Source organism: Oncorhynchus keta, unplaced genomic scaffold, assembly GCF_023373465.1.
Source record: "Oncorhynchus keta strain PuntledgeMale-10-30-2019 unplaced genomic scaffold, Oket_V2 Un_contig_26003_pilon_pilon, whole genome shotgun sequence".
Classification (NCBI taxonomy): Eukaryota; Metazoa; Chordata; class Actinopteri; order Salmoniformes; family Salmonidae; genus Oncorhynchus; species Oncorhynchus keta.
In genome coordinates this window covers 41,523-68,912 of record NW_026284730.1, presented here as the reverse complement: position 1 = coordinate 68,912, position 27,390 = coordinate 41,523, and the positions used below count along the sequence as shown (strand labels likewise).

The 27,390-nt window shown below is 42.0% G+C and overlaps 1 protein-coding gene across 2 annotated transcripts in view; it reads left to right on the top strand.

Annotated features, from left to right (window-relative positions):
* Nucleotides 1–27,390, top strand: part of LOC118391327 (oligophrenin-1-like) — a 51,014-nt gene that overhangs the window by 1,806 nt on the left and 21,818 nt on the right. For both annotated transcript variants that reach the window (XM_035782609.2, XM_035782608.2), the window contains exons 2-3: nucleotides 15,093–15,188; nucleotides 19,871–19,932. In XM_035782609.2, coding sequence (XP_035638502.1) covers nucleotides 15,093–15,188; nucleotides 19,871–19,932 — 158 coding nt within the window. The remainder of the gene's footprint in view (nucleotides 1–15,092; nucleotides 15,189–19,870; nucleotides 19,933–27,390) is intronic.

The window sequence follows — 27,390 nt, the reverse complement described above, 5'->3', positions numbered from 1 at the left end:
CCTTTTGCACTGTTGGAGTTGATCTTACTTAAGCTACTGAAGGCTAACCTCAGTATTTCACCAAAGTACCACTGTGCTAATCCCAAACGTCAGCTCTTGGACATTCTCCATGAGTACCACTGCCTCTTGGTATAGGACCAAATGACTGGAACAGTATTTGCATTGTTTGACCCACCAAGATTCCATTCCGTAGCCCAATTCACCAATGTCAAGCTTTTTATCTTGAAAACAGAAACTGCCATTGTAAAGAGAGATGAAGTGCTGAGTAGGGGATATGTCACTTATTCAGTCTTGGTGATAACTGGGGGTCACTTGAAGAGTGTTCATTGTCGAGGTACAAGGGATTGGTCTCAAATAAGAGTCCCCGTCCCCCCCTATGATATACTGATTTATCATAAGTCATAGGCCTAACAACACCCATCTGGTGGTGCAAACAAGTCCACAATGAGTCCCCTAAGACTTTTTTAGTAGCGGTGGTAAAGTTAGTGCGTGTGGTAGTGGGCGTGGCCAATGGCACAGTCTCCGACCATACATTTTAGAGACCCTCTTGGTTGCTGAGACATAATGTTGCTGTTTTAAAGCTGCAATTTTACACGTTTGCCATGGGGCAGATAGCTTTTAAAACAAAAAAATAAGTCTAATTTCCTGCAATTCCACAAATTTTGTGCCAATTTCACAACTACCTTATACACACAAGTGTAAAGGAATGAATAAGAATATGTACATAAAAATATATGAATGAGAGATGGCCGAATGGTATAGGCTAGATGCAGTAGATGGTATAGAGTACATTATATACATATGAGATGAGTAATGTAGGGTATGTAAACATTATATAAAGTGGCATTGTTTGTGGATAGTGATACATTTATTAACATACATTTTTCCATTCGTAAAGTGGCTAGAGTTGAGTCAGTATGTTGGTAGCAGCCACGCAATGTTAGTGATGGCTGTTTAACAGTCTGATGGCCTTGAGATAGAAACTGTCTTTCAGTCTCTCCGTCCCCGCTTTGATGCACCTGTACTGACCTCGCTTTCTGGATGATAGCGGGGTGAACAGGCAGTGGCTCGGGTGGTTGTTGTCCTTGATGATATTTTTGGCCTTCCTGTGACATCGGGTGGTATAGGTGTCCTGGAGGGTAGGTATTTTGCCACCGGTGATGCGTTGTGCAGACCTCACTACCCTCTGGAGAGCCTTACGGTTGTGGGCGGCGCAGTTGCCGTACCAGACGGTGATACAGCCCGACAGGATGCTCTCGATTGTGCATCTGTAAAAGTTTGTGTTTTTGTTGACAACCCGAATTTCTTTAGCCTCCTGAGGTTGAAGAGGCGCTGCTGCGTCGCCTTCACCACACTGTCTGTGTGGTTGGACCATTTCAGTTTGTCCATGATGTGTATGCCGAGGACCTTACTTTCCACCCTCTCCACTACTGTCCCGTTGATGTGGATAGGGGGCTGCTCCCTCTCCTGTTTCCTGAAGTCCATGATCATCTCCTTTTTTGTTTTTGTTGACGTTGAGTGTGAGGTTATTATCCTGACACCACACTCGGAGGGCCCTCACCTCCTCCCTGTAGGCCGTCTCGTCGTTGTTGGTAATCAAGCCTACCACTGTAGTGTCGTCTGCAAACTTGATGATTTAGTTGGAGGCGTGCATGGCCACGCAGTCGTGGGTGAACAGGGTGTACAGGAGAGGGCTGAGAACGCACCAATGTGGGGCCCCAATGTTGAGGATCAGCATGGTGGAGATGTTGTTACCTACCCTCACTACCTGTGGGCGGGCCGTCAGGATTCCAGGACCCATTTGCACAGGGCGGGGTCGAGACCCAGGGTCCTAGGGCATTGTGGTTGCTATCGCGTCGTCTGTGGACCTATTGGGGCGGTAAGCAAATTGGAGTTGGTCTAGGGTGTCAGGTAGGGTGGAGGTGATATGGTCCTTGACTAATCTCTTAAAGCACTTCATGATGATGGAAGTGAGTGCTACGGGCGGTAGTCATTTAGCTCAGTTACCTTAGCTAACTTGGGAACAGGAACATGGTGGCCCTCTTGAAGCATGTGGGAACAGCAAACTGGGATAAGGATTGATTGAATATGTCCATAAACACACCAGCCAGCTGGTCTGCGCATGCTCTGAGAACATGGCTGGGGATGCCGTCTGGGCCTGCAGCCTTGCAAGGGGTAACACGTTTAAATGTTTTACTCACATTGGCTGCAGTGAAGAAGAGACCGCAGGTTTTGGTAGCGGGCTGTGTCAGTGGCACTGTATTGTCCTCAAAGCGAGCAATGAAGTTGTTTCGTTTGTCTGGGAGCAAGACATCGTGGTCCGCGACGGGGCTGGTTTTTCTTTTATAGTCCGTGATTGACTGTAGACCCTGCCACATACCTCATGTCTGAGCAGTTGAATTGCGACTCTACTTTGTCTCTATACTGAGGCTTAGCTTGTTTGATTGCCTTACGGAGGGAAAAGCAACACTGTTTGTATTCGGTCATGTTTCCGGTCACCTTGCCCTGATTAAAAGCAGTTGTTTGCACTTTCAGTTTTGCACGAATGCTGCCATCAATCCACGGTTTCTGGTTGGGGAATGTTTTAATAGACGCTGTAGGTACGACATCACCAATGCACTTGCTAATAAACTCGCTCACCGATTCAGCATATTCATCAATGTTGTTGTTCAATGCTATGCGGAACATATCTCAGTCCACGTGATCAAAGCGATCTTGAAGCGTGGAATCCGATTGGTCGGACCAGCGTTGAACAGAACTGAGCACGGGTGCTTCCTTTTTAAGTTTGTCTATAGGCGGGGAGCAACAAAAGAGCCGTGGTCAGCTTTTCCAAAAGGAGGCAGAGGGGAGGGCCTTATATGCGTCGCGGAAGTTAGAATAACAATGATCCAGGGTTTTGCCAGCTGGGTCGCGCAATTGATATGCTGATAAAATTTAGGGAGCCTTGTTTTCAGATTAGCCTTTTTAAAATCCCTAGCTACAATAAATGCAGACTCAGGATATGTGGTTTCCAGTTTAAATAGTCAAAGTTTGTTCAGGGCCTTCAATGTGTCTGCTTTGGGGTGAATATACGCAACTATGATTAGGATCGAAGATAATTCTCTTGGTAAATAATGCGGTCTGCATTTGATTGTGAGGAATTCTAAGTCAGGTGAACTTGAGTTCCTGTATGTTGTTATGATCACACCACGGCTCCTTAATCATAAGGCATACACCCCCGCCCTTCTTCTTACCAGAGAGATGCTTGTTTCTGTCAGCGCGATGCGTGAAGAAATCAGGTGGCTGTACCGACTCCGATAGCGTGTCTCGAGTGAGCCATGTTTCCTTGACACAAAGAACGCTAGTCTCTGGAAGGCAACCCTTGCTCTGATTTCGTCTACCTTGTTGTCAAGGGACTGGACATTGGCAAGTAGTATACTCGGGAGCGGTGCGCGATGTGCCTGTCTACGGAGCCTGACCAGAAGACCGCTCTGTCTGACCCTTCTGCGGCGCCATTGTTTTGGGTCGCTGGCTGGGATCCGATCCTTTGTCCTGGACGGTGGGTCAAACAGAGGATCCGCTTCGGGAAAATCGTATTCCTGCTTGTAATGTTAGTGAGTTGACGTTGATCTTATATCCAATAGTTCCTTCCGACTGTATGTAGTAAAACCCAAGAATTCCTGGGGTAACAATGTAAGAAATAACACATAAAAAACTAAATACTGCAAAGTTTCCTAGGAACGTGACGCGGCCATCTCTGTTGGCGCCGGATGTTAGATTTGCAAGTAGAAATACTGGGTCCAGCGGAGTAGGCTGAACCTAAATCTGAGTTTGCCCTCAAAAGTGTAAGACGATGCATAACAATATGGGGATGAGGTAGTTGGGTGTGCTATTTACAGATTGGCTGTGTACAGGTACAGTGATCGTTAAGCTGCTCTGACAGCTGATGCTTAAAGTTAGAGAGGGAGATATGACTCCAGCTTCAGATTTTTGCAATTCGTTCCAGTCATTGGCAGCTGAGAACTGGAAGGAAAGGCATCCAAATGAGGTGTTTGCTTTGGAGATGACCAGTGAAATATACCTGCTGGAGCGTGTGCTATGGGTGGGTGTTGCTATGGTGACCAGTGAGCTAAGGCAGGTCTTTACCTAGCAAAGACTTATAGATGTCCTGGATCCAGTGAGTTTGGCGATGAATATGAAGCAAGGACCAGCCAATGAGAGCATACAGGTCGCAGTGGTGGGTATTGTACATGGGGCTTTGGTGACAAAACGGATGGCACTGTGATAGACTACATCTAGTTTACTGAGTAGAGTGTTGGAGACTTTTGTACGTGACATCACCAAAGTCTAGGATCGGTAGGATAGTCAGTTTTACGAGTGTATGTTTGGCAGCATGAGTGAAGGATGCTTTGTTGCGAAATAGGAAGCCGATTCTAGATTTGATTTTGGATTGGAGATGCTTAATACGAGTCTGGAAGGAGAGTTTAGTCTAACCAGGCACCTAGGTATTTGTAGTTGTCCACATATTCTAAGTCCGAATCGTCCAGAGTAGTGATGTGATGCTAGTCAGGCGGACAGGTGTGGGCAGCAATCGGTTGAAGAGCATGTATTTAGTTTTACTAGCATTTAAAAGCAGTTGAAAGCCACGGAAGGAGTGTTGTATGACATTGAAGCTCATTTGGCGGTTTAACGGTGTCCAAAGAAGGGCCAGATATATACAGAATGATGTCGTCCACGTAGAGGTGGATCAGAGAATCACCAGCAGCAAGAGACATCATTTGATATATACGGAGAAAAGAATCGTCCTGAGAATTGAACACTGTGGCACCCCCATAGACTGCCAGAGGTCCGGACAACAGGCCCTCTGATTTGACACACTGAACTCTGTCTGAGAAGTAGTTGGTAAACCAGTGGAGGCAGTCATTTGAGAAAACAAGGCTATTGAGTCTTCCAATAAGAATGCGGTGATTGACAGAGTCGAAAGCCTTGGCCTGGTCCATGAAGACGGTTGCACAGTACTGTATTTTATCAATGGCAGTTATGATATTGTTTAGGACCTTGAGCGTGGCTGAGGTGCACCATGACCAGCTCGGAAACCGGATTGTATAGTGGAGAAGGTACGGTGGGATTCGAAATGGTTGGTGATCTGTTTGTTAACTTCGCTTTTGAAGACCTTAGAAAGGCAGGGCAGGATGGATATAGGTCTATAACAGTTTGGGACTAGTGTCTCCCCCTTTTTAAGAGGGGGATGACCGCGGCAGGTTTCCAATCTTTGGGGATCTCAGACGATACGAAAGAGAGGATGAACAGGCTAGTAATAGGGTTTGCAACAATTTCGGTGGATCATTTTAGAAAGAGATGGTCCAGATTGTCTAGCCCAGCTGATTTGTAGGGAGCCAGATTTTGCAGCTCTTTCAGAATATCAGCTGTCTGGATTTTGGTGAAGGAGAAGCGGGTCGGGGGGAAAAGGGGGGCAAGTTTCTGCAGGGGTCACAGAGCTGTTGACCAGGGTAGCGGAAGCTAGGTGGAAAGCATGGCCAGCCGTAGGAAAATGCTTATTGAAATGATCGATTATCGTAGATTTATCGGTGGTGACAGTGTTTCCTAGCCTCAGTGCAGTGGGCAGCTTGGAGGAGGTGCACTTATTCTCCATGGACTTTAGTGTCCCAACAATGTTTGGAATTAGTTCTACAGGATGCACATTTCTGTTAGGAAAGCTAAGACTAGCTTTTTCAAACTGACTGTATATATTGGTTCCTGACTTCCCCGAAAAGTTTCATATCGCAGGGGGCTATTCGATGCTAATGCAGAACGCCACAGGATGTTTTTGTGCTGGTCAAGGGCAGTCAAGTCTGGGGTGATCCAAGGGCTATCTTCTAATTTCTCAATTTTTTTTGAACGTGGCGTGCTTATTTAAGATGAGGAAAGCACTTTTGAAGAGCAACCAGGCATCCTCTGTAACTGACAGTTAGACTTACAGGTTGTGTCGTTGTCTTTTGTTTGGGGGCTACAACTCCATTGTGTCCTCCTCCCAGAGCGCTAAGAACCTTGGCGTGATCCTGGACAACACCCTGTCGTTCTCAACTAACATCAAGGCGGTGTCCCGTTCCTGTAGGTTCATGCTCTACAACATCCGCAGAGTACGACCCTGCCTCACACAGGAAGCGGCGCAGGTCCTAATCCAGGCACTTGTCATCTCCCGTCTTGATTACTGCAACTCGCTGTTGGCTGGGCTCCCTGCCTGTGCCATTAAACCCCTACAACTCATCCAGAACGCCGCAGCTCGTCTGGTGTTCAACCTTCCCAAGTTCTCTCACGTCACCCCGCTCCTCCGCTCTCTCCACTGGCTTCCAGTTGAAGCTCGCATCCGCTACAAGACCATGGTGCTTGCCTACGGAGCTGTGAGTGGAACGGCACCTCAGTACCTCCAGGCTCTGATCAGGCCCTACACCCAAACAAGGGCACTGCGTTCATCCACCTCTGGCCTGCTCGCCTCCCTACCACTGAGGAAGTACAGTTCCCGCTCAGCCCAGTCAAAACTGTTTGCTGCTCTGGCCCCCCAATGGTGGAACAAACTCCCTCACGACGCCAGGACAGCGGAGTCAATCACCACCTTCCGGAGACACCTGAAACCCCACCTCTTCAAGGAATACCTAGGATAGGGTAAGTAATCCTTCTCACCCCCCCTAAAAAGATTTAGATGCACTATTGTAAAGTGGCTGTTCCACTGGATGTCATAAGGTGTATGCACCAATTTGTAAGTCGCTCTGGATAAGAGCGTCTGCTAAATTACTTAAATGTACATGTTAAATGTTTGAATTGTTTATGTGTCCGCTGTGCGGGGGAAATGATAATACAAGCGGAACTACGTAGCTAATACTGTTGTATCGGGAATCCTTATTGTAGCAACACACTTTTGGAGGGAAGGCAATCCTGCGCTGCGTTAGCTAAGTTTTCATGTCATCGGGTGTAGTTCATAAAGGTTGAAGAGTGTATTTTAGGATGAAGTGTGAATTCATGCCAGGAATAATAAGTGTGAAGTTTGATTTCCTCCCTTCTGTAATAAGCAGCCAATGAGGTATTTGTTCCTTTATTCATGTGTTTAATCTGAACCCGTTATAACGCCGGTTAAACTGTTATGTATGTAAGCACTTCAGAGTTATACCAAGCTAATAAGTCACTCGTAAGATAAGGTTGTAAGAGTGTGCTTAACTGTATTTTTCATTTACTTTATAGTTCTCACGGAAGGTGATCATTCTGACTAAAACTACAGAATAAAGCCGCCAGTTAAAATCAAGGAACGGTTGTGCTCGTGGTTACTGAAGGGAGCTACATCCTCTACTGACGCGATGAGGTCAATATACTTCCAGGATACCCGGGCCAGGTTGATTAGAAAGGCCTGCTCGCTGAAGTGTTTTAGGGAGCGTTAGACAGTGATGAGGGGTGGTCGTTTGCCTGCGTCCATAATGGAGCCGTGGTCAATGAGGCAGTGATCGCTGAGATCCTGGTTGAAGACCGCAGAGGTGTATTTAGAGGGCAAGTTGGTCAGTATGATATCTAAGAGGGTGCCCATGGTTACAGATTTACGGTTGTGCCTGTTAGGTTGCTTGATAATTTGTGTGAGATTGAGGGCATGTAGCTTAGATTGTAGGACAGCCGGGTTGTTAAGTATATCCCAGTTTAGGTCACCTAACAGTATGAACTCTGAAGGTAGATTGGGGGGGTCAATCAATTCACATATGGTGTCCAGGGCACAGCTGGGGGCTGAGGGGGATCTATAACAAGCGGATACAGTGAGACTTTTTTCTGGAAACTTGGATTTTTAAAAATATAATCTTGAATTGTTTGGGCACAGACCTGGATAGTATGACAGAATTCTGCAAGCTATCTCTGCAGTAGATTGCAACTCCACCCCTTTTGGCAGTTCTATCTTGTTGGAAAATGTTGTAGTTAGGGATGGACATTTCTAGATTTTTGGTGGCCTTCCTAAGGCAGGATTCAGACACGGCTAGGATATCAGGGTTGTCGGAGTGTGCTAAAGCAGTGAATAAAACATACTTAGGGAGGAGGCTTCTGATGTTAACATGCATGAAACCAAGCCTTTTTACGGTTATAGAAGTTAACAAATGAGAGTGCCTGGGGAATAGGAGTGGTGCTGGGGGCTGCAGGGCCTGGGTTAACCTCTACATCACCAGTGGAACGGAGGAGTAGGATAAGGGTACGGCTAAAGATTAACTGGTCGTCGAGTGCGTTCGGAACAGAGAGTAAAAGGAGCAGATTTCTGGGCGTGGAAGAATAGATTCAAGGCATAATGTACAGACAAGGGTATGGAAGGATGTGAGTACAATGGAGGTAAACTTAGGCATTGAGTGACGATGAGAGAGGTTTTGTCTCTAGAGGCGCCAGTGAAGCCAGGTGAGGTCACCGCGTGTGAGGGGGGTGAGACAAAAAGTCAACCTAAGGCATATTGGGCAGAGCTGGGGGCTCTACAGTGAAATAAGACAATAATAACCAACCAAAAAAGCATTAGACAAGGCATATTGACATTCGGGAGATTCATGTGTAGCCGAGTGACCATAGGGTCAAATGAGTAGCAATAGGTGAGTCAGGGAGTCGTTCGGTAGTCACTACTACACTAGGCGAGCTGGAGACACGGCGATTCAGACATCTAGCAGGCCGGGGCTAGCAGATGGGTCTTTGGGGGCGGCGCAACGGAAGAGCCTGTTGGAAGGTATCCAGATTGTCATACCTTTTCTGTACCATATGGTATATCCAAATGTGCACACAAGGAGCGCTATATAAAAAAAATACATTTAGGCAACAGGGTTCTTGATCCAGTAGGGGAGGGGATTGAATGTCTCTGCTCTAACTAAGCTTGATCTTGACACCTAGCCAATTAGTTAGCTGGAGAGAAATTAAAACACGAAGTACACAAACTCTTTGTTCCTTTTAAAAACCTGCTGTATATTGTGTTCTGTAGCTTAGAAAATAAATAATTGTTACCTGATGACAACATAAGGATATTTGTTTCTTACATTATAGCTGTTTTCCTGAAGAAGATAAATCTACTAAGTTCTTTGTTTCCTTGCCACGTTACACGATACTTATATTTATTATGGATCCCTGGCAACAGCGACTCTTCCTGGGTTCCGGCAAAAATTTAGGCAGCTATACAATTTGAAAAAAATTACGATATATAAATTACAAAATTCACAACAGACTGTGCCCTCAGGCCCATACTCCATTACCACATATCTACTAGACAAAATCCATACAGCACAGTGTGTATGTTATCGTGTGTATGCATGTGTCTGTGCCTATGTTTGTTACTTCAGTTCCCAATGTTCCATAAGTTGTATTTTTACTTTCTTTTAAAATCTGATTCTACTCCTTGCGTCAGTTACCTGTTGTGGAATAGAGTTCCATATAGTCATGGCTCTATGTAGTACCATGCTCCTCCCATAGTCTGTTCTGGACTTGGGGACTGTGAAGAGACCTCTGGTGGCATGTCTTGTGGGGTGTGCATGGGTATTTTAATCATACAGCTCAGTCCCTTCAGCTTGTCAACACCTCTTACGAAAAATAATAATGATGACAATCTCTCCTACTTTGAGCCATGAGAGATTAACATTCATGTCATTAATGTTAGATCTCCTTGTACTTTTAAAGGCCAGCCGTGCTGCCCTGTTCTGAGCCAGCTGCAATTTTCCCAAGTCCCTGACCAAGTACTGAACAGTAGTCCAGGTGCGACAAAACAAGGACCTGTAGGACCTGCCTTGTTGATAGTGTTAAGAATGCACATTACCGCTTTTTTATGGACAGACATCTCCCCATCTTAGCTACTATTTTTATCAATATGTTTTGACCAATCCAGGGTAACTCCAAGCAGTTTAGTCACCTCAACTTGCTGTCGTGACAATCATTAATGTGGTTGATTGTGACATGCCACATTCAATTATTACACAATTAAAGGAATCATATAACAATGAAGTAGTAATCTGGGGCACCACGGGAAAAGTTATTTAACAAGTTACTATCTCTTGACTAAACTCTAACGATATATATTTATCTTATATCAGTCACAGTCAATTCATATTTAACTTATCAGTCTCATTATGAATGTCGTAAAACTCTTGGATAACTGCACGAACCCTAGCATAAATTATGAATCAGCAATATACAAATTGGCTTAATTATTTATTTACTAACTAAATAATCACACAGAATTACAAACAGGATACCTTACACATTGATTACTACACAATGCAATGAAAAGTCCCTAGTGGACTAAAAGGAGATGACCGCTTGTTACACAAAATGTCAGATTCAAAAGAGAGAAAGGGAGAGACAAAGGAATTCCACATACATACAGCTGATAACTATGCTCATGGTAATGCAAATACTTTCAAAAGGCCCTCGCACATCTATGTCAAATGTTTTGCAGGTGCATGGCAACAGTTGAACAAGATGAATGAAAAAGGAAACCGCACACTGCTCTTGATAGTATCCCTGATCTTTAATAAGTAAGCTTATTAATGCAAATACTTTGCACATAAACGGCCACTCATTCGAAATAATTGCAATGTACATATTTACGTGTATATGGGTTTGCTGTGTCTGTTGAAAACACTCGATCCATCTATGGGGAGTAATTCGAGAGTTTCTGGTTGTCCACCAGAGGTCACCATGTCCTTTGAAGCTCTAGCTTCTCTGTCTCAGAGTGTATATTAGACCAGCTCTTCCAGAGGAAGTGTTTGTTAGAATGTATCTTTCAAAGTCCCAACCGGTGGTTCTTGGTCGAGTTTACTAGACTAAAGTACTTAAACAGCTGCACACTGAATGTTCCTGTGTAGTCTTCTTCGAGAGAGAGTTTCAGCATTTCTAACCATTTCGTACCTTTCAGCTCACACGGTCTGTCACATTGGTCTAATGTAGAGCGAGAACCATTTTACACGCCTGTAGCAACCCTGCAATGTACTGATCTCTAGAGATCCTACCATTTCAACGTACAGCCACGCTCCATGTTTTTCTGGTCTCCTAGATTCTAACCATTCGTGACATCCGGTTCAACACCATCCGCTTGCTTGGTCTGATACGTTAATTCTTCACGAGGGGTTTTATGCACTCTGGCAAAAGGGGCGTTCCAAGTGCAACATCTAGTTGCTCCTCATTACACACCACAGACCAGCAAATGTTCTTTACATCATCAACATATGAATCACTACAAAATATATTGTATGACCTCTTTATACACTATATTATGCCCAGCCTTTAGTACTTTGGTTTTCCTAGATATGGCTATTATATTGTAATCACTACTATGGATTTGGATACTGCTTTAAAGCAAATTTCTGCAGCATTGGTGAAGATGTTATCAATACATGTTGATTTAATTGCTGTGGTGTTTGTAAATACCCTGGTATGTTGACTGACAACTTGAACCAGGTTGCATGTACTGATTACAGCTTGAAGTTTTCTTGAGTGGACAGCTTCATGAGATTCAGTCAATATTTAAATCACCCAGAATATATACTTCGCATTTCACACACATTATCCAGACAGGCTGCCCCAGGTGGTGAAGGTAGGAAACAGCATCTCCACTTTGCTGATCCTGAACACTGGGGCCCCACAAGGGTGTGTGCTCAGCCCTCTCCTGTACTCCCTGTTCCCCCTGACTGCGTGACCATGCACGCCTCCAACTCAATCGTCAAGTTTCCAGATGACACAACAGTAGTAGGCTTAATTAGCAACAAAGACGAGACCGCCAACAGGGAGGAGTTGATGGCACTCGGAGTGTGGTGTTAGGAAAACAACCTCTCACTCAACGTCAACAAAACAAAGGAGCTGATCGTGGACTTGTGGAAACAGCAGAGTGAGCACCCCCCTATCCACATCGAAGGGGCAGCAGTGGAGAAGGTGGAACGTTTTAAGTTCCTCTGTGTACACATCGCGGACAACTGAAATGGTCAATCCACACAGACAGTGTGGTGAAGGCGGAACAGCGCCTCTTCAACCTCCAGGAGACTGAAGAAATTTGTCTTGTCACCTAAAACCCTCAAACTTTTTATAGATTCACAATTGAGAGCATCCTGTCGGGTTGAATCACCGTCTTTTACTGCAACTATACCTCCCACAACCGCATGGCTCTGTTCAGAGGGCGGGGTGGTCTGCACAACGCATCACCGGGGACAAACTACCTGCCCTCCAGGACACCAAAAACACCCGATGTCACTGGAAGGCCAAAACAATAATCGACAACAACCATGAGCCACTGCCTGTTCACCCTGCTACCTACTGTCCAGAAGGCGAGGTCAGTACAGGTGCATCGAAGCTGGGACAGAGAAACTGAAAAATAGCATCTATCTCAAGGCCATCAGACTGTTAAACAGCCATCACTAACACAGAGGCTGCTGCTTACATACAGACTTAAAATCATTGGCCGCTTTTTAATAAATGGATCACTAGTCACTTTAATAATGTCACTTTTATTGTTTACATATCTTGCATTACTCATCTCATTTACATATATAGATATATATATACACACACACACACACACACACACACACACACACACACACACACACACACAATGGGGAGAACAAGTATTTGATACACTGCCGATTTTTGCAGGTATTGCTACTTACAAAGCATGTAGAGGTCTGTAATTTTTTATCATTGGTACACTTCAACTGTGAGGGACGGAATCTAAAACAAAAATCCAGAAAATCACATTGTATGATTTTTAAGTAATTCATTTTATTGCAAATTAATTACTGGATTTTTTTCTTCTAATTTTGTCTGTCATAGTTTAAGTGTACCTATGATGAAAATTACAGGCCTCAGCTTTTTAAGTAGGAGAACTTGCACAATTGGTGGCTGACTAAATACTTTTTTGTCCCACTGTATATATACTTATACTTAGATGTTTGTCTATTTGGTAGTTGTTGTGAAATTGTTAGATTACATTACGTTAGGAACTAGAAGCACAAGCATTTCGCTACACTCGCAATAACATCTGCTAACCATGTGTATGTGACCAATAGAATTTGATTTGATACTGACTGTTGGCACTTGGTGGTCTATAACAGCTTCCCACAAGAATGGGCTTTAGGTGAGGTAGATGAGCCTGTAGCCATATTACTTCAACATTATTTAACATTAGAAAGTCTCTATACTTTACATAAATGTGGTTCTTTATATAGACCGCAACATCGCCCCCGTTGGCATTTCTTTCTTTTCGGTAAATGTTATGACCATGTATTGCTACTAGAGTTCGACCGATTATGATTTTTCAACGCCTATGCCGATTTATCGGAGGACCAAAAAAGCCGATACCGATTAATCGGCCATTTTTTAAAATGTGTAATAATGAAAATTACAACAATACTGCATGAACACTTATTTTAACTTAATATAATACATCAGTAAAATCAATTTAGCCTCAAATACACAACCCAACCAAGCCGCACTGCTTCTTAACACAGCGCGCATCCAACCCGGAAGCCAGCAGCACCAATATGTCGGAGGAAACACCGTGCACTGCGCCCAGCCCGCCACAGGAGTCGCTGGTGCGCGATGAGACAAGGACATCCCTACCGACCAAGCCCTCCCTAACCCGGACGACGCTAGGCCAATTGTGCGTCGCCCCACGGACCTCCCGGTTGCGGCCGGTTACGACAGAGCCTGGGCGCGAACCCAGGGACTCTGACAGCGCCCTTAACCACTGCGCCACCCCTAATGAAACATGTTAAATTTGGTTTAAATAATGCAAAAACAAAGTGTTGGAGAAGAAAGTAATATGTGCCAATATGTGCCATGTAAAAAAGCTAACGTTTAAGTTCCTTGCACAGAATATGAGAACATGTGAAAGTTGGTGGTTCCTTTTAACATGAGACTTAAATATTCCAAGGAAAGAGGTTTTAGGTTGTAGTTAATATAGTATTTATAGGACTATTTGTCTCTATACCATTTGTATTTCATATACCTTTGACTATTGGATGTTTTTATAGGCACTTTAGTATTGCCAGTGTGACAGTATAGCTTCCGTCCCTCTCCTCACCCTTACCTGTGCTTGAACCAGGAACACATCGAAGCAGTGTTACCCATCGCTCCATAAATGCCGCGGCCCTTGCAGCGCAAGGGGAATAACTACTCCAAATCTGAAAGCGAGTGACGTTTGAAACCCAGCTAACTAGCTAGCCATTTCACATTGGTTACACCAGCCATTAGGCTGATAGGCTTGATGTCATAAACAGCGCTGTGCTTGCGAAGAGCTGCTGGCAAAACGCACCGAAGTGCTGTTTGAATGAACGATTACGGGCCTGTTGCTGCTCAGTCAGTCTGCTCTATCAAATCAGACTTAATTATAACATTAACATACAGAAATACGAGCCTTTGGTCATTAATATGGTTGAATCCGGAAACTATCATTTCGAAAACAAAACGTTTATTATTTCAGTGAAATACGGAACCGGTCGGTATTTTATCTAATGGGTGGCATCCCTAAGTCTAAATATTCTTGTTACATTGCACAACCTTCAATGTTATGTCATAATTACGTAAAATTCTGTCAAATTAGTTCGCAATGAGCCAGGCAGCCCAAACTGTTGCATATACCCTGACTCTGCGTGCAATGAAAGCAAGAGAAATGACACAATTTCACCTGGTTAATATTGCTGCTAAACTGGATTAGTAGTTATAACTACAATATGAATGTCATCTGTTACAAGCAAGTTATTGAGTTCATGTACCTTGTTTATTAGCCCATATTAACATTTGCAGCCTATTTTTAGCACTTCTGGGTTGCTTGATTGTTTTTAATACTTTACTGTGAAGCTTATCAGAAGTCGACTTGATTGTGCAGCTCACCCTGCACAAAGTGATCTTCCTACTAGGGCACACCGCCTCAGTGCTAACAGTGTAACTCTGGTTCATGGGCTCATGATTACTGCATCCAATAGCTGTAGGATTAACATACACATTTAAGCCCAATATTTGGCAATCATCAAAATAACAATCAGTTTCATTTATAAATTCCTAATACATCCACTATTTTTGTTACCAAATTATGTAGATTGTGTTGATAATATGCTATGTTTTTTTTAATTAAGGTTATTCTGTGGCAGTTCATAAGTTCTCCCAGACACTCAACGTGTTCCAGTTCGACTTCATTGGTGATTCCCTGACAGATGACGAGATTAATATTGGTAAGTTCATATAGGGATGTGATGTCACACAAACATTTACCTCATTGGTCAACCTAAGACCATATGGGAATAATGTCTTAGTGTGGGGTGGAAAGCAGGCAATACATTACCTTGTATGCAGTAAAAATCATATTGTGGGAGCACCTCCTCGAAGAGTATGAATTAGGTTGCTTGAGATGGTGTGAATCCGAAGCAACCTGCCTACACATTGTTTGAAGGACATTGTACAATGGTTCGGTCTAACCCTGAATGCTGATTGGTTAAAAATGCATTCCACAAATTGCCACGGGCTGAAGCTATGACATTAAATAGTCCTATTTACTCTGTTCCTTCTGACTACACAATCCACCGTCTCATCTCAGTCAAGAAACGTATAAGCTTGATATCGACTTTAAAAAGCATGTAGACATGATCTCACATTTCTTTAAGGCAACATTAACATTTTAGTTTCCAACACCAGAGATTTGTTTGAACCTTGCTGTCTGTCTCACTGACATTTGCAACATTGTTTTCAGTATTCAAATTCGATCTCCTACTGTCTCATAGTAATTAACATGACGGAACAGACAGCCAGGCAGGCAGCGTTTTTAAGCCAATCGAAATCATGATTCAGCTGGCATCATTTTTATGGATACAGTCCAGTCAGTCAGTCAGTCGTTTACATACACCTTAGCCAAAAACATTCTTAGGTCAGTTAGGATCACTATTTAAAAAATGTGAAAGGTCAGAATAATAGCAGCGAGAATGATTTATTTGAGCTTTTCTTTCTTTCATTACATTCCCAGTGGGTCAGAAGTTTACATACACTTAGTTAGTATTTGCTAGCATTGCCTTTAAATTGTGGCCTTCCACAAGCTTCCCACTATAAGTTGGGTGAATTTTGGCTCATTCCTCCTGACAGAACTGGTGTAATGGAGTCAGGTTTGTAGCCCTCCTTGCGTGCACACGCTTTTTCAGTTCTGCCCACAAATGTTCTATAGGATTGAGGTCAGGGCTCTGTGATGGCCACTCCAATACCTTGACTTGTCCCTAAGACATTTTGCCACAACTTTGGAAGTATACTTGGGGTCATTGTCCATTAGGAAGACCTATTTGCTACCAAGCTTTAAGCTTTAACTTCCTGACTGATGTCTTAGATGTTGCTTCAATATATCCACATCATTTTCCTACCTCATGATGACATCTATTTTGTTAAGTGCACCAGTGTCATGTCCTGACCATAGAAAGCCTTTATTTTCTATGGTGGAGTAGGTCAGGGTGTGAATGGGGGGGTGTTATAGTTTATTATTTCTATGTGTAGTCTAGTTTTTGTATTTCTATGTTAGCATTGAAGATTAAACGTGGCTGGGTCTTTCAGCATGACAATGATCCCAAACACACCGCCCGGGCAACGAAGGAGTGGCTTTGTAAGAAGCATTTCAAGGTCCTGGAGTGGCCTAGCCAGGCTCCAGATCTCAACCCCATAGAAAATCTTTGGAGGGAGTTGAAAGTCTGTGTTGCCCAGCAACAGCCCCAAAACATCACCGGTCTAGAGGAGATCTGCATGGAGGAATGGGCCACTACCAGTAACAGTGTGTGAAAACCTTGTGAAGACTTACAGAAAGCGTTTGACCTCTGTCATTGCCAACAAACGGTATATAACAAAGTATTGATAAACTTTTGTTATTGACCAAATACTTCTTTTCCACCATAATTTGCAAATAAATAAATAAAAAATCCAACGTGATTTTCTGGAGAAAAAAAATATCCAAATGAATGGAACATCGATGGGCTCCACATTCGCTCTGAGCTATGCTAACCTTTTTGAAGAAAATTTTGTTAATAATGAAAACTAAAATCTATTTTTGAATAAAGTCCTGAAGTGGTATCGATATATTGATGACATATTTTGCATATGGGAAGGAACTGAAAAAGAGCTGTCAGATTTTATGGCACTACTCAATGACATTGTGTGACACTCAACGTGTTCATTACCTCTGTGGATTGAGAAATCAAATGGAACCCAGTTTACAACTCTGTATAGAAAAGAAACGGACAGAAACTCTATTACAAGGGGACAGCTTCCACCCTGAGCCATTAAAAAGAGGACTTCCAAGAAGCCAATTTTTCAGCCCGCCTTATATGCCACTCCACAGAGGATTATCTAGAAAAAGCAGTGGAGATGCGCATTAGGTTTCTAAGAGTCTATTCGCCACAATGCGTGGATGAAGCTCTTAATTTTGCATTGGGATAAACACGAGATGAACTGTTACAAAAAAAGACCCGCTAAAGAACACTCCGTAATATTCACAACCACATATACTTTGAATTCACAAAATGTGGGAGATGTGGTCAAGAAACACTGGCATATTTTAGCATCGGACCCAGCTTTGCCGGCTGAATTTAAAAATCCACCACTTATTGTGTATAGGAGAGGTCGCAAGTTATGCGATAAATTGGTTAATGCCAACTGCCAGCCACAAGAGAAAATCAGCCAGGCTCTTTTATGCCCTCTACCAAATGGTAGCTATAAATGCGAGGGTGCGCACAGTGCAACAATATGATGAAGTGTGAATATTTCTGCCAACCACACACAGGAAAATGTTTCCAAATAAATGACATTATTACGTGTTCCACCACCTCTGTTATTTACATTATTAAAGGCCCATGTGTGCTCTGCTACGTCGATAAAACCTCCCGCTCTCTCAGAGAATTGGTGAACATAAAAGTTCAATCAGGAGAAACGACAGGGATTATCCAGTCGCAGTACATTTTAATGATCTAAATCATGACATTTCTACCTTTAAAAAAAAAAATAATAATTTTAAAACATTTAAAAAAGATTTTGTGGCATAAAGTTAAGATATCAGACGGGGGAGGTGATATTACTAATACTCTGAGTAAAAGAGAATGTTTTTGGATTTTCACCCTCCAGACATTATTTCCTAATGGACTTAATGATGAAATGCCTATATGTTGTGAATTTGAACATGAATTATGTGCCTGTTTACTGTCTTATTTACACACTTTTGTAATATTTATGAAATGCATATTGTTATATGTGGTAGCACCTATTTGATTTTCCTTTGCCTCCAACCCCTTTCGACGTGTGGAACGGATGTGGGGCTAGGTCTACATAAGGGTGCTAATTTCAGAAAATTCACAAAAGCTCTGACAAAGGCCATGAGGCCGATACATAAACATGGTTACCTTCAAGGAAACACGTGCCTTCATCATTGCTTTGCACAAAAAGGGCATCACAGGCATGGATCGTGCTGCCAGTAAGATTGCACCTAAATCAACCACTTATCGGATCATCAAGAACTTCAAGGAGAGTGGTTCAATTGTTGTGAAGGAGACTTCAGGGTGCCAAAGAAAGTCCAGCAAGCGCCAGGACCGTCTCCTAAAGTTGATTCAGCTGCGGGATCGGGGCACCACCAGTACAGAGTTTGCTCAGGAATGGCAGCAGGCAGGTGTGAGTGCATCTGCATGCACAGTGAGGTGAAGACTGAGGATGGCCTGGTGTCAAGAAGGGCAGCAAAGAAGCCACTTCTCTCCAGGGAAAACATCAGGGACAGACTGATATTCTGCAAAAGATACAGAGATTGGACTGCTGAGGACTGGGGTAAAGTAATTTTCTCTGATGAATCCCCTTTCTGATTGTTTAGGGCATCCGGAAAAAAGTTTGTCCGGAGAAGACAAGGTGAGCAGTCCTGTGCCGTGCCAACAGTAAAGCATCCTGAGACCATTCATGTGTGGGGTTGCTTCTCAGCCAAGGGAGTGGGCTCACTCACAAATTTGCCTAAGAACACAGCCATGAATAAATAATGGTACCAACACATCCTCCGAGAGCAACTTCTCCCAACCATCCAGGAACAGTTTGGTGATTAACTATGCCATTTCCAGCATGATGGAGCACCTTGCCATAAAGCGAAAGTAATAACTAAATGGCTCGGGGAACAAAACATAGATATTTTGGGTCCATTGCCAGGAAACTCCCCAGACTTTAATCCCATTGAGGACTTGTGGTCTATCCTCAAGAGGCGGGTGGACAAACAAAAACCCACAAATTCTGACAAACTCCAAGCATTGATTATGCAAGAATGGACTCTCATCAGTCAGGATGTGGCCTAGAAATTCATTTACAGCATGCTAGGGCGGATTGCAGAGGTCTTGGAAAAGAAGGGTCAACACTGCAAATATTGAGTCTTTGCATCAACTTCATGTAATTGTCAATAAAAGGCTTTGACACTTATGAAATGCTTGTAATTATACTTCAGTTTTCCATATCAACATCTGACAAAAATATCTAAAGACACTGGGGCAGCAGACTTTGTGAAAATTAGTATTTGTCATTCTCAAAACTTTTGGCCACGACTGAATGCTTTTTGAGTTTAATCTGTATATGGCTATCGTCCGCCTCATTACATTTACATTTAAGTCATTTAGCAGACACTCTTATCCAGAGCATTAATTTACCCCCTAGCATTGAGTCTGTGTAGCAACAGATGTATTGATGTTTCTCAATGTTTCAGTGTAATTTACTTCATGGAATTAGGATGTGAAACATATTTTCATGTTATGGCACACAATCTTATGCTATCCTGTATTGATTTCACATCCTGCCCTGTACAGTGCCATGAGCTTCATTTTTGCTCAATTATCTCACTAAACATGGATAACATATTTATTTTTGTCCACAGCGGAATCTTTCCAAGAGTTTGCTGGTCTCCTACAGGAAGTGGAGGATGACCGGATGATGCTGGTGGGTTATCAGCAGCACTTCTTTTAGAACCAGAGGTGGAAATAAGAGAAACCCCATCTGGAACTGGCTTCCTGTGCCCAGATTTTCAAAAGATATCTGACCGGATTCTGACAATCAGTTAGGATTAAATGATAGAATTGGGATTTTCAAGACTGTAAAATTAGATTCTTATCCTCCATATAGGGATAAGAATTTGGTACTCCAATCTGAACTTTAATCAGGATTGTATGTCGTTTTTGCTTTTTTCATAACTCAAAGGTAGTGATTAGGATTGTTTTGATGCTAAAAAAATAAGGATTATCTTGATCCCACTGAAATGGATTTAAAAAGTTGAATGACACTACAACCAAGAAATTAAGGTATCTATAGGTTTAAAGAATTTTCTTACATCTGAAAACCAAAGGGTTATTATGTTGAATTGATCGCAGTATACAGTACCAGTCAAAAGTTTGGACACACCTACTCATTCAAGGGTTTTCCTTTATTTTTACTATTTTCTACATTATATAATAATAGGGAAGACATCAGCACTATGAAATAACCCATATGGAATCATGTAATAACCAAAAATGGTGTGAATTAAATCAAAATATATTTGAGATTCTTCAAAATAGCCACCCTTTGCCTTGACAGCGTTGCACATTCTTGGCATTCTCTCAACCAGCTTTACCTGGAATGTTTTTCCAACCGTTTTGAGAGTTCCCACATATACTGAACACTAGTATACAGCTTTTCCTCACTCTGCGGTCCAACTCATCCCAAACCATCTCAATTTGGTTGAGGTCGGGTGATTGTGGAGGCCAGGTCATAAGATGCGTCACTCTCCTTCTTGGTCAAATAGCCCTTACATAGCCTGGAGGTGTGTTGTCATTGTCCTGTTGAAGAACAAATGATAGTCCCACTAAGTGCAAACCAGATGGGATGGCGTATCGCTGTAGAATGCTATGGTAGCCGTGCTGGTTAAGTGCCTTGAATTCTAAATAAGTCAATGACGGTGTCACCAGCAAAGCACCATCACACCACTACCTCCATGCTTCACGGTGGGAACCACACATGCAGAGATCATCCGTTCACCTACTCCACGTTTCACAAAGACACTGGTTGGAACCAAAAATCTCAAATTTGGACTCATCAGACCAAAGCACAGATTTACACCAGTCTAATGTCCATTGTTTGTTTCTTGGCCCAAGCAAGAATCTTCTTCTTATTGGTGTCATTTAGTAGGGGTTTCTTTGAAGCAATTCAACCATGAAGGCCTGACTCACACAGTCTCCTCTGAACAGTTGATGTTGGGATGTCTGTTACATGAACTCTGAAGCATTTTTTTTTCAGTTGCAATCTGAGGTGCAGTTAACTCTAATGAACTTATCTTCTGCAGCAGAGGCAACTCTGGGTCTTCCTTTCCTGTGGCGGTCCTCATGAGAGCCAGTTTCATCTTAGCCCTTGATGTTTTCTGCGACAGCACTTGAAGAAACTTTCAAAGTTCTTGACATTTTCCAGATTGACTGACCTTCATGTCTTAAAGTAATGGACTGTCATATTCTCCTTGCTTATTTGAGCTGTTCTTGCCATAATATGGACTTGGTCTTTTACCTAATAGGTTTATCTTCTGTATACTACCCCTACCTTGTCACAACACAACTGATTGAGAAGGAAAGAAATTCCACAAATGAACTTTTAACAAGGCACACCTGTTGATTTGAAATGCGTTCCAGGCGACTACTTAATAATATATGCCATTTAGCAGACGCTTTTATCCAAAGCGACTTAGTCATGTGTGCATACATTCTACGTATGGGTGGTCCTGGGGATCGAACCCACTACCCTGGCGTTACAAGCGCCATGCTCTACCAACTGAGCTACAGAAGGACCATGAAGCTGGTTGAGAGAATGCCAAGAAAGTGCAAGGCTGTCAAGGCGGGTGGCTACTTTGAAGAATCTCAAATATAAAATATATTTTGATTTAACAAGTTGTTTTTTGGGGGGGGTTAGTAAATGATTCAATGTGTGTTATTTCATAATGTATGTCTTCACTAATATTCCACAATGTAGAAAATTGTAAAAATAAAGAAAAACCTTTGCATGAGTAGTTGTCCAAACTTTTGACTGGTACTGTCGGTATGTGTGCAGTTATATTGAGGTGTCAAATAGATGCATCTACTTATTTATAAGTGATATGCAGGCAGGCTCTATTTTAATCTACAGTGCATTTGGAAAGTATTCAGACCCTTCATTTTTTTCCACATTTTTGAATAAGGTGTTACAGCCTAACCTGTTAGGGAAGTCGAATTTAAGCAGCTTTTCGCAGCTTTTTGTTAAAAATCGCGCAACATTTCAGCGCCCTGCTATTCATGCCAGGAATATAGTATATGAATATGATTAGTATGTGTGGATAGAAAACACTCAGACGTTTCTAAAACTGGTTAAATCACGGCTGTGACTATAACAGAACGTGCGTTTCATCGAAAAGTGCATGAAAATCTGATCACTGAAAATTGAAATAAATATCCATGCGCGACTTCAAGGAATTGTTCAAAGTGAACCAAATTAAATTAGGCCGAGGTTGCAGTGCCTACAGCTTCCACACGTTGTCTAGAGTCTTGTCATTTGATTCAGCTTTGATTCTTGGTCTAACCGAATCAAGGGAACCGATTCCCTCCGGTCTCCGACCGGATGTTTTGGTCGAGCTCTCTCCAAGACATTTTTTCGAGACGGACATCTATAGAATTTACATCGCCTCCTGATGAATTTTATCGCTTATTGACGTGTACTAATACCTAAAGTTGCATTACAAAAGTATTTCGAAGTGTTTTGTGAAAGTTTATCGTCAACTTTTTTAATTTTAAAAAATGACGTTACGTTAGAAAAAGCTATTTTTTTCCGTTGTTCACACAGTATTCTTAGATCGATATCTAGGCTATATATGAACCGATTTAATTGAAAAAAGACCCTAAATGATGTTTATGGGACATCTAGGAGTGCCAAGAAAGAAGCTCGTCAAAGGTAATGAATGTTTTATATTTTATTTCTGCGTTTTGGTTTGCGCTGGCTAACGCAAAATCTGCCGTGTTAGGTGACGTTGCAGTATTTTGAGGGTGCATGGTATCAGATAATAGCTTCTCATGCTTTCGCCGAAAAGCATTTTACAAATCTGACTTGGTGGATAGATTCACAACGAGTGTAGCTTTAATTCAGTACATTGTATGTCCATTTTAATGAAAGTTTGAGTTTTATCAACCTCTATAGGTGGCGCTCTTGAACATTTCCGCTGATTGATGTTCCCACCACGGGACCACGTCCCTAACATTAATCTAAAATGTATTAAACAACATTTTCCTCAATCTACAAACAATACCTCATAGGGACAAAGCAAAAATATTTTTTTTAATTTTGGGGGGGCAGATTTATTACAAATAAACATATCTAATGTAAATAAGCATTCAGATCTTTTGCTATGAGACTTGAATTTGAGCTCAGGTGTATCCTGTTTCCATTGATCATTCTTTGTTTCTACAACTTTTTTTTCCCTCTCCCACTTGCACCAAATACGGCAGTACAGTTTTTTAAAAGTAAAAAATAGGTATTGGGTGAACAATAAATAAGTAAAAAGAAAAACAATAAAAAAATCAAACAACAGTGAAATAACAGTAGCGAGGCTATATACAGGCACTGCTTAGTCGGGCAAATTGAGGTAGCATGTACATGTAGGTATTGTTAAAGTGACTGCATATATGATAAACAGAGTAGCAGCAGTGTAAAAGAGGGGGTTGTGGGTGGCGGGACACAATGCAGATTGGCTACCCGGGTTATGTGCGGGGGCACCAGTTAGTCAGGCTAATTGAGGAAGTATGTACATGAATGTATGGTTAGTGACTATGCATATATGATAAACAGAGTAGCAGCAGTGTAAAAAGGGGGGAGGGGGACACAATGCAAATGGTCCAGAAGTAGCACAACCTGTCCACTGGCAAGGTGTAGGACTTTTCAAAGCACTGAAAATCTGGATTATGTGATCTTGATATCTCAATCAGAATGATCCTGCCTGATTTTGTTTTTTCTTTAAACAAAAAAGTTTTTAAAAATTACTTAACGGCCAAATTGATCTGATCCTGGATTGCAAAAAAGAGGATTACAGAATCTGGATCGTTCTGATCCAGATTAAAAAGTAGTGAAGATCTGGGCCCTGGAGTGAACTCTAGTCTTTTGCTTTGTGCTATTGAAGTCATTATGTCATGACACTGCATTCAGCGTGCAGTGAAAAGCAGCAGATCCTGTTATACTGGGCTTTCTGGATGCTTTAAGGATGTTTTTAAACAGTTGCTCTCTGATTACAGCTGATGCTCTTTTTGAGGGGAAGAAGAGCAACACCTGCTGGAGTGCAAGAGATCTCTCTGTTTATTTGTTTGATTTCTAGGCTTATAGTTGCTGGTTTCCCCTTTTCACACATTCTTATCATAACTCACCTTGTGTGTTTAATGTAATGCATGAATGTTTTTGCCAAATGGTCAAATAAAATTGTATTTGTTACATGCACTGAATACATCGGGTGTAAATGTTCGTGAAATGCAGGCTTACGAGCCCTTCCCAACGATGCTGAGTTAAAAAAAAATTTAGTTATTAAATAGGAGTAAAATACATAAGCCAGATCAATGTGCAGGGGTATGGTGTTTGAGGAAGATATGTACATGAAGGCAGGCTAAAGTGACTAGGCATCAGGATAGATAATACGAGTAAAATAAAGAACTGAGTACCAGCAGCATATGATGAGTGTAAAACTGTGTGTTGTCATTGTGTGGGTTTGGTGTGTGTATACAGTGCATTCGGAAAGGATTAAGACCACCCCTTCCCTATTTCTACATTTTGTTACGTTACAGCCTTATTCTAAAATGGATGGGAAAAAAAATAAAAAATCTACACACAATACCTCGTGATGACAAAGCGAAAACAGGTTTAGACAGTTTGCCAATTGTGGTAGAGAGCGGTGCATTTGCCATGCAAAGTGATGATACAGCCAATCAAGATGCTCTTGATGTTGCAGCTGTAGAACTTTTTGAGGATCCGAGGGCCCATCCCAAATCTTTTCAGCCAGAACATATAGTGCCCTCTGTAATTATTGGGACAATGAATCATTTTTTATTATTCTGACTCTGCAGGAGTACACTTTATTATTTGAAATTATGCAATGACTATGAAGTTGGTGTGGATGGTCAGCTTGTAATTTTAGTTATTTTCATCCATATCGGTTGAACCGTTTAGAAATTACAGCACTTTTTGTACATAGCCCCCCCCCCCTCTCCCCCCCATTTTAGGGGACCAAAAGTAATGGGACAAATTCACTTGTGTAATAAAATGCTCAAAAGTTTTTAGTATTTGGTTCCATATTCCAAGTACGCAATGATTACATCAAGCTTACGACTCTACAAACTAGTTGGATGTGTCTTTGGCTATGACGGATTAAGTGATATGACATGCTATTCTATAAAATAATTAATATTACCTGATTAAGCTAATCAGGTAGATAATTAACTAGAAAGTTAGGGCACCACAAAATAATGTTTATAGAGCTGTTATCTTCCGAATAAACTCTTAACTTCTTGGCACACCCATCCCGTTAGCGGGATCATTTTTGTCAACATCCGATGAATTGCAGAGCGCCAAATTAAATTACTAAAAATATTTAATTTTCATGAAATCACAAGTGCAATATAGCAAAACACAGCTTAGCTTGTTGTTAATCCGCCTGGCATGTCAGATTTCAAAAAAGCTTTTTGGCAAAAGCAAACCAAGCGTTTATGTAAGGACATCTCTCTCAGCAGACAACACATTACAAACCGCTAGCAGCAAAGTAGATTGGTCACGAAAGTCAAAGCAATAAAATGAATCGCTTACCTTTGATGCTCTCCGGATGTTTGCACTCACGAGACTCCCAGTTACACAATAAATGTTCCTTTAGTTCCATAAAGATAATTTTTATATCCAAAATAACTCCATTTGGTTGGCCCGTTATGTTCAGAAATCCACAGGCTCGAGTGGTCACGACTGGGCAGACATTCCAAATCGTATCCGTAAAGTTCATAGAAACATGTCAAACGTTTTTTTTTATAATCAATCCTCAGGTTGTTTTTACAATAAATAATATTTCAACCAGACCGTAGCTTTTTCAATAGGAGAGAGAGAAAATGTCTGCTCCAAGCTGCTCGCGCATGCAGAACTCTGCTGACACCCAGCCATCCACTGACGCGATGTGATCTTCTTCTTCTTTCGGAATAAAAGACAAACTATATCTAAAGACTGTTCAGCCCATATGGAAGCCATAGGGAAAGGAATCTGGTTGATATCCCTTTTAAATGGAGTGAAGGCATTCAATGGAACAGGGAGCTTTCAAAATAAAGGATCTTCCTCTTTGGATTTTCCTCAGGTTTTCACTTTCAGTTCTCTTGTACTCACAGACAATATTTTGACAGTTTTGGAAACTTTAAAGTGTTTTCAATCCTAATCTGACAATTGTATGCATATTCTAGTTTCTGGGCCTTAGAAATAGGCTGTTTCATTTGGGACGTTTTTCATCCAAACATCAAAATACTGCCCCCTACACTCAACAGGTTAAAGACCAAGTAAACTTTTACATTAACAGTCAATATTTAATCGTCACCTTGGTTAGTCTCATCTGAAAGTGGTAAATTCTTGTTTATCTTCTTGAACCCTGGCTAACAAGTTGAATCAGCAATACAAAATTTGGTTTAATAATTTATTTACTAAATACCTAACTAATCTCATAGAATTACATATACACTGAATGGATTACATTGATTACAAATTATGTCATAAAGAGAACATCACTGGTGGACGGAGCCGACATGACGGCTGGTTACTCAAAGGAAAGGGGGTTGGGTTTGAGTGACAGAGCGGGAAAACTGAGTAACAAAGGGAGAAGCTATGCTATCTTAAATACAGTATTTTATGCATTCTAAATTACCGCCCATTTGAAAAAGGAGAATGCAATAAATATTTACTCTGAGCTGTGCTTCGGTAGATTGGTCGTAGATCGTAAGCCTGTTGTCCAGCATGCATCTCTCGTCCTCTGAAGACTGTCTAGTGGTGAACTGGAGCGTGGTAGAATGGATACACTGTCCGTCCTCTCCTAGCCCATGCTTACAGCTGCGGGTGCTAATGCAACATCTAGGAGGTATCACTTCTTTAGTGAATAAGAGTTCAAAGTTCATACCAAGTTGCCATGCTATATTCTGGCTGGTATAGTCGCAATTCATCCTTCCGGCATGTAGGTCGTCACCTTCACATTGAAATGCGATGCTAATTTCATTAGGTTCTCTCAGGTTGGCTTAGTTCTGTAGGTGGTCTTTGTCCTTTCAATGTGGGGATCTCAAGTCCACACGTCCCTGGAACAGCTTATCTTTTAACGTAGGACTGTCGCCCTAATGTCCTCATAACAGAAAGTTA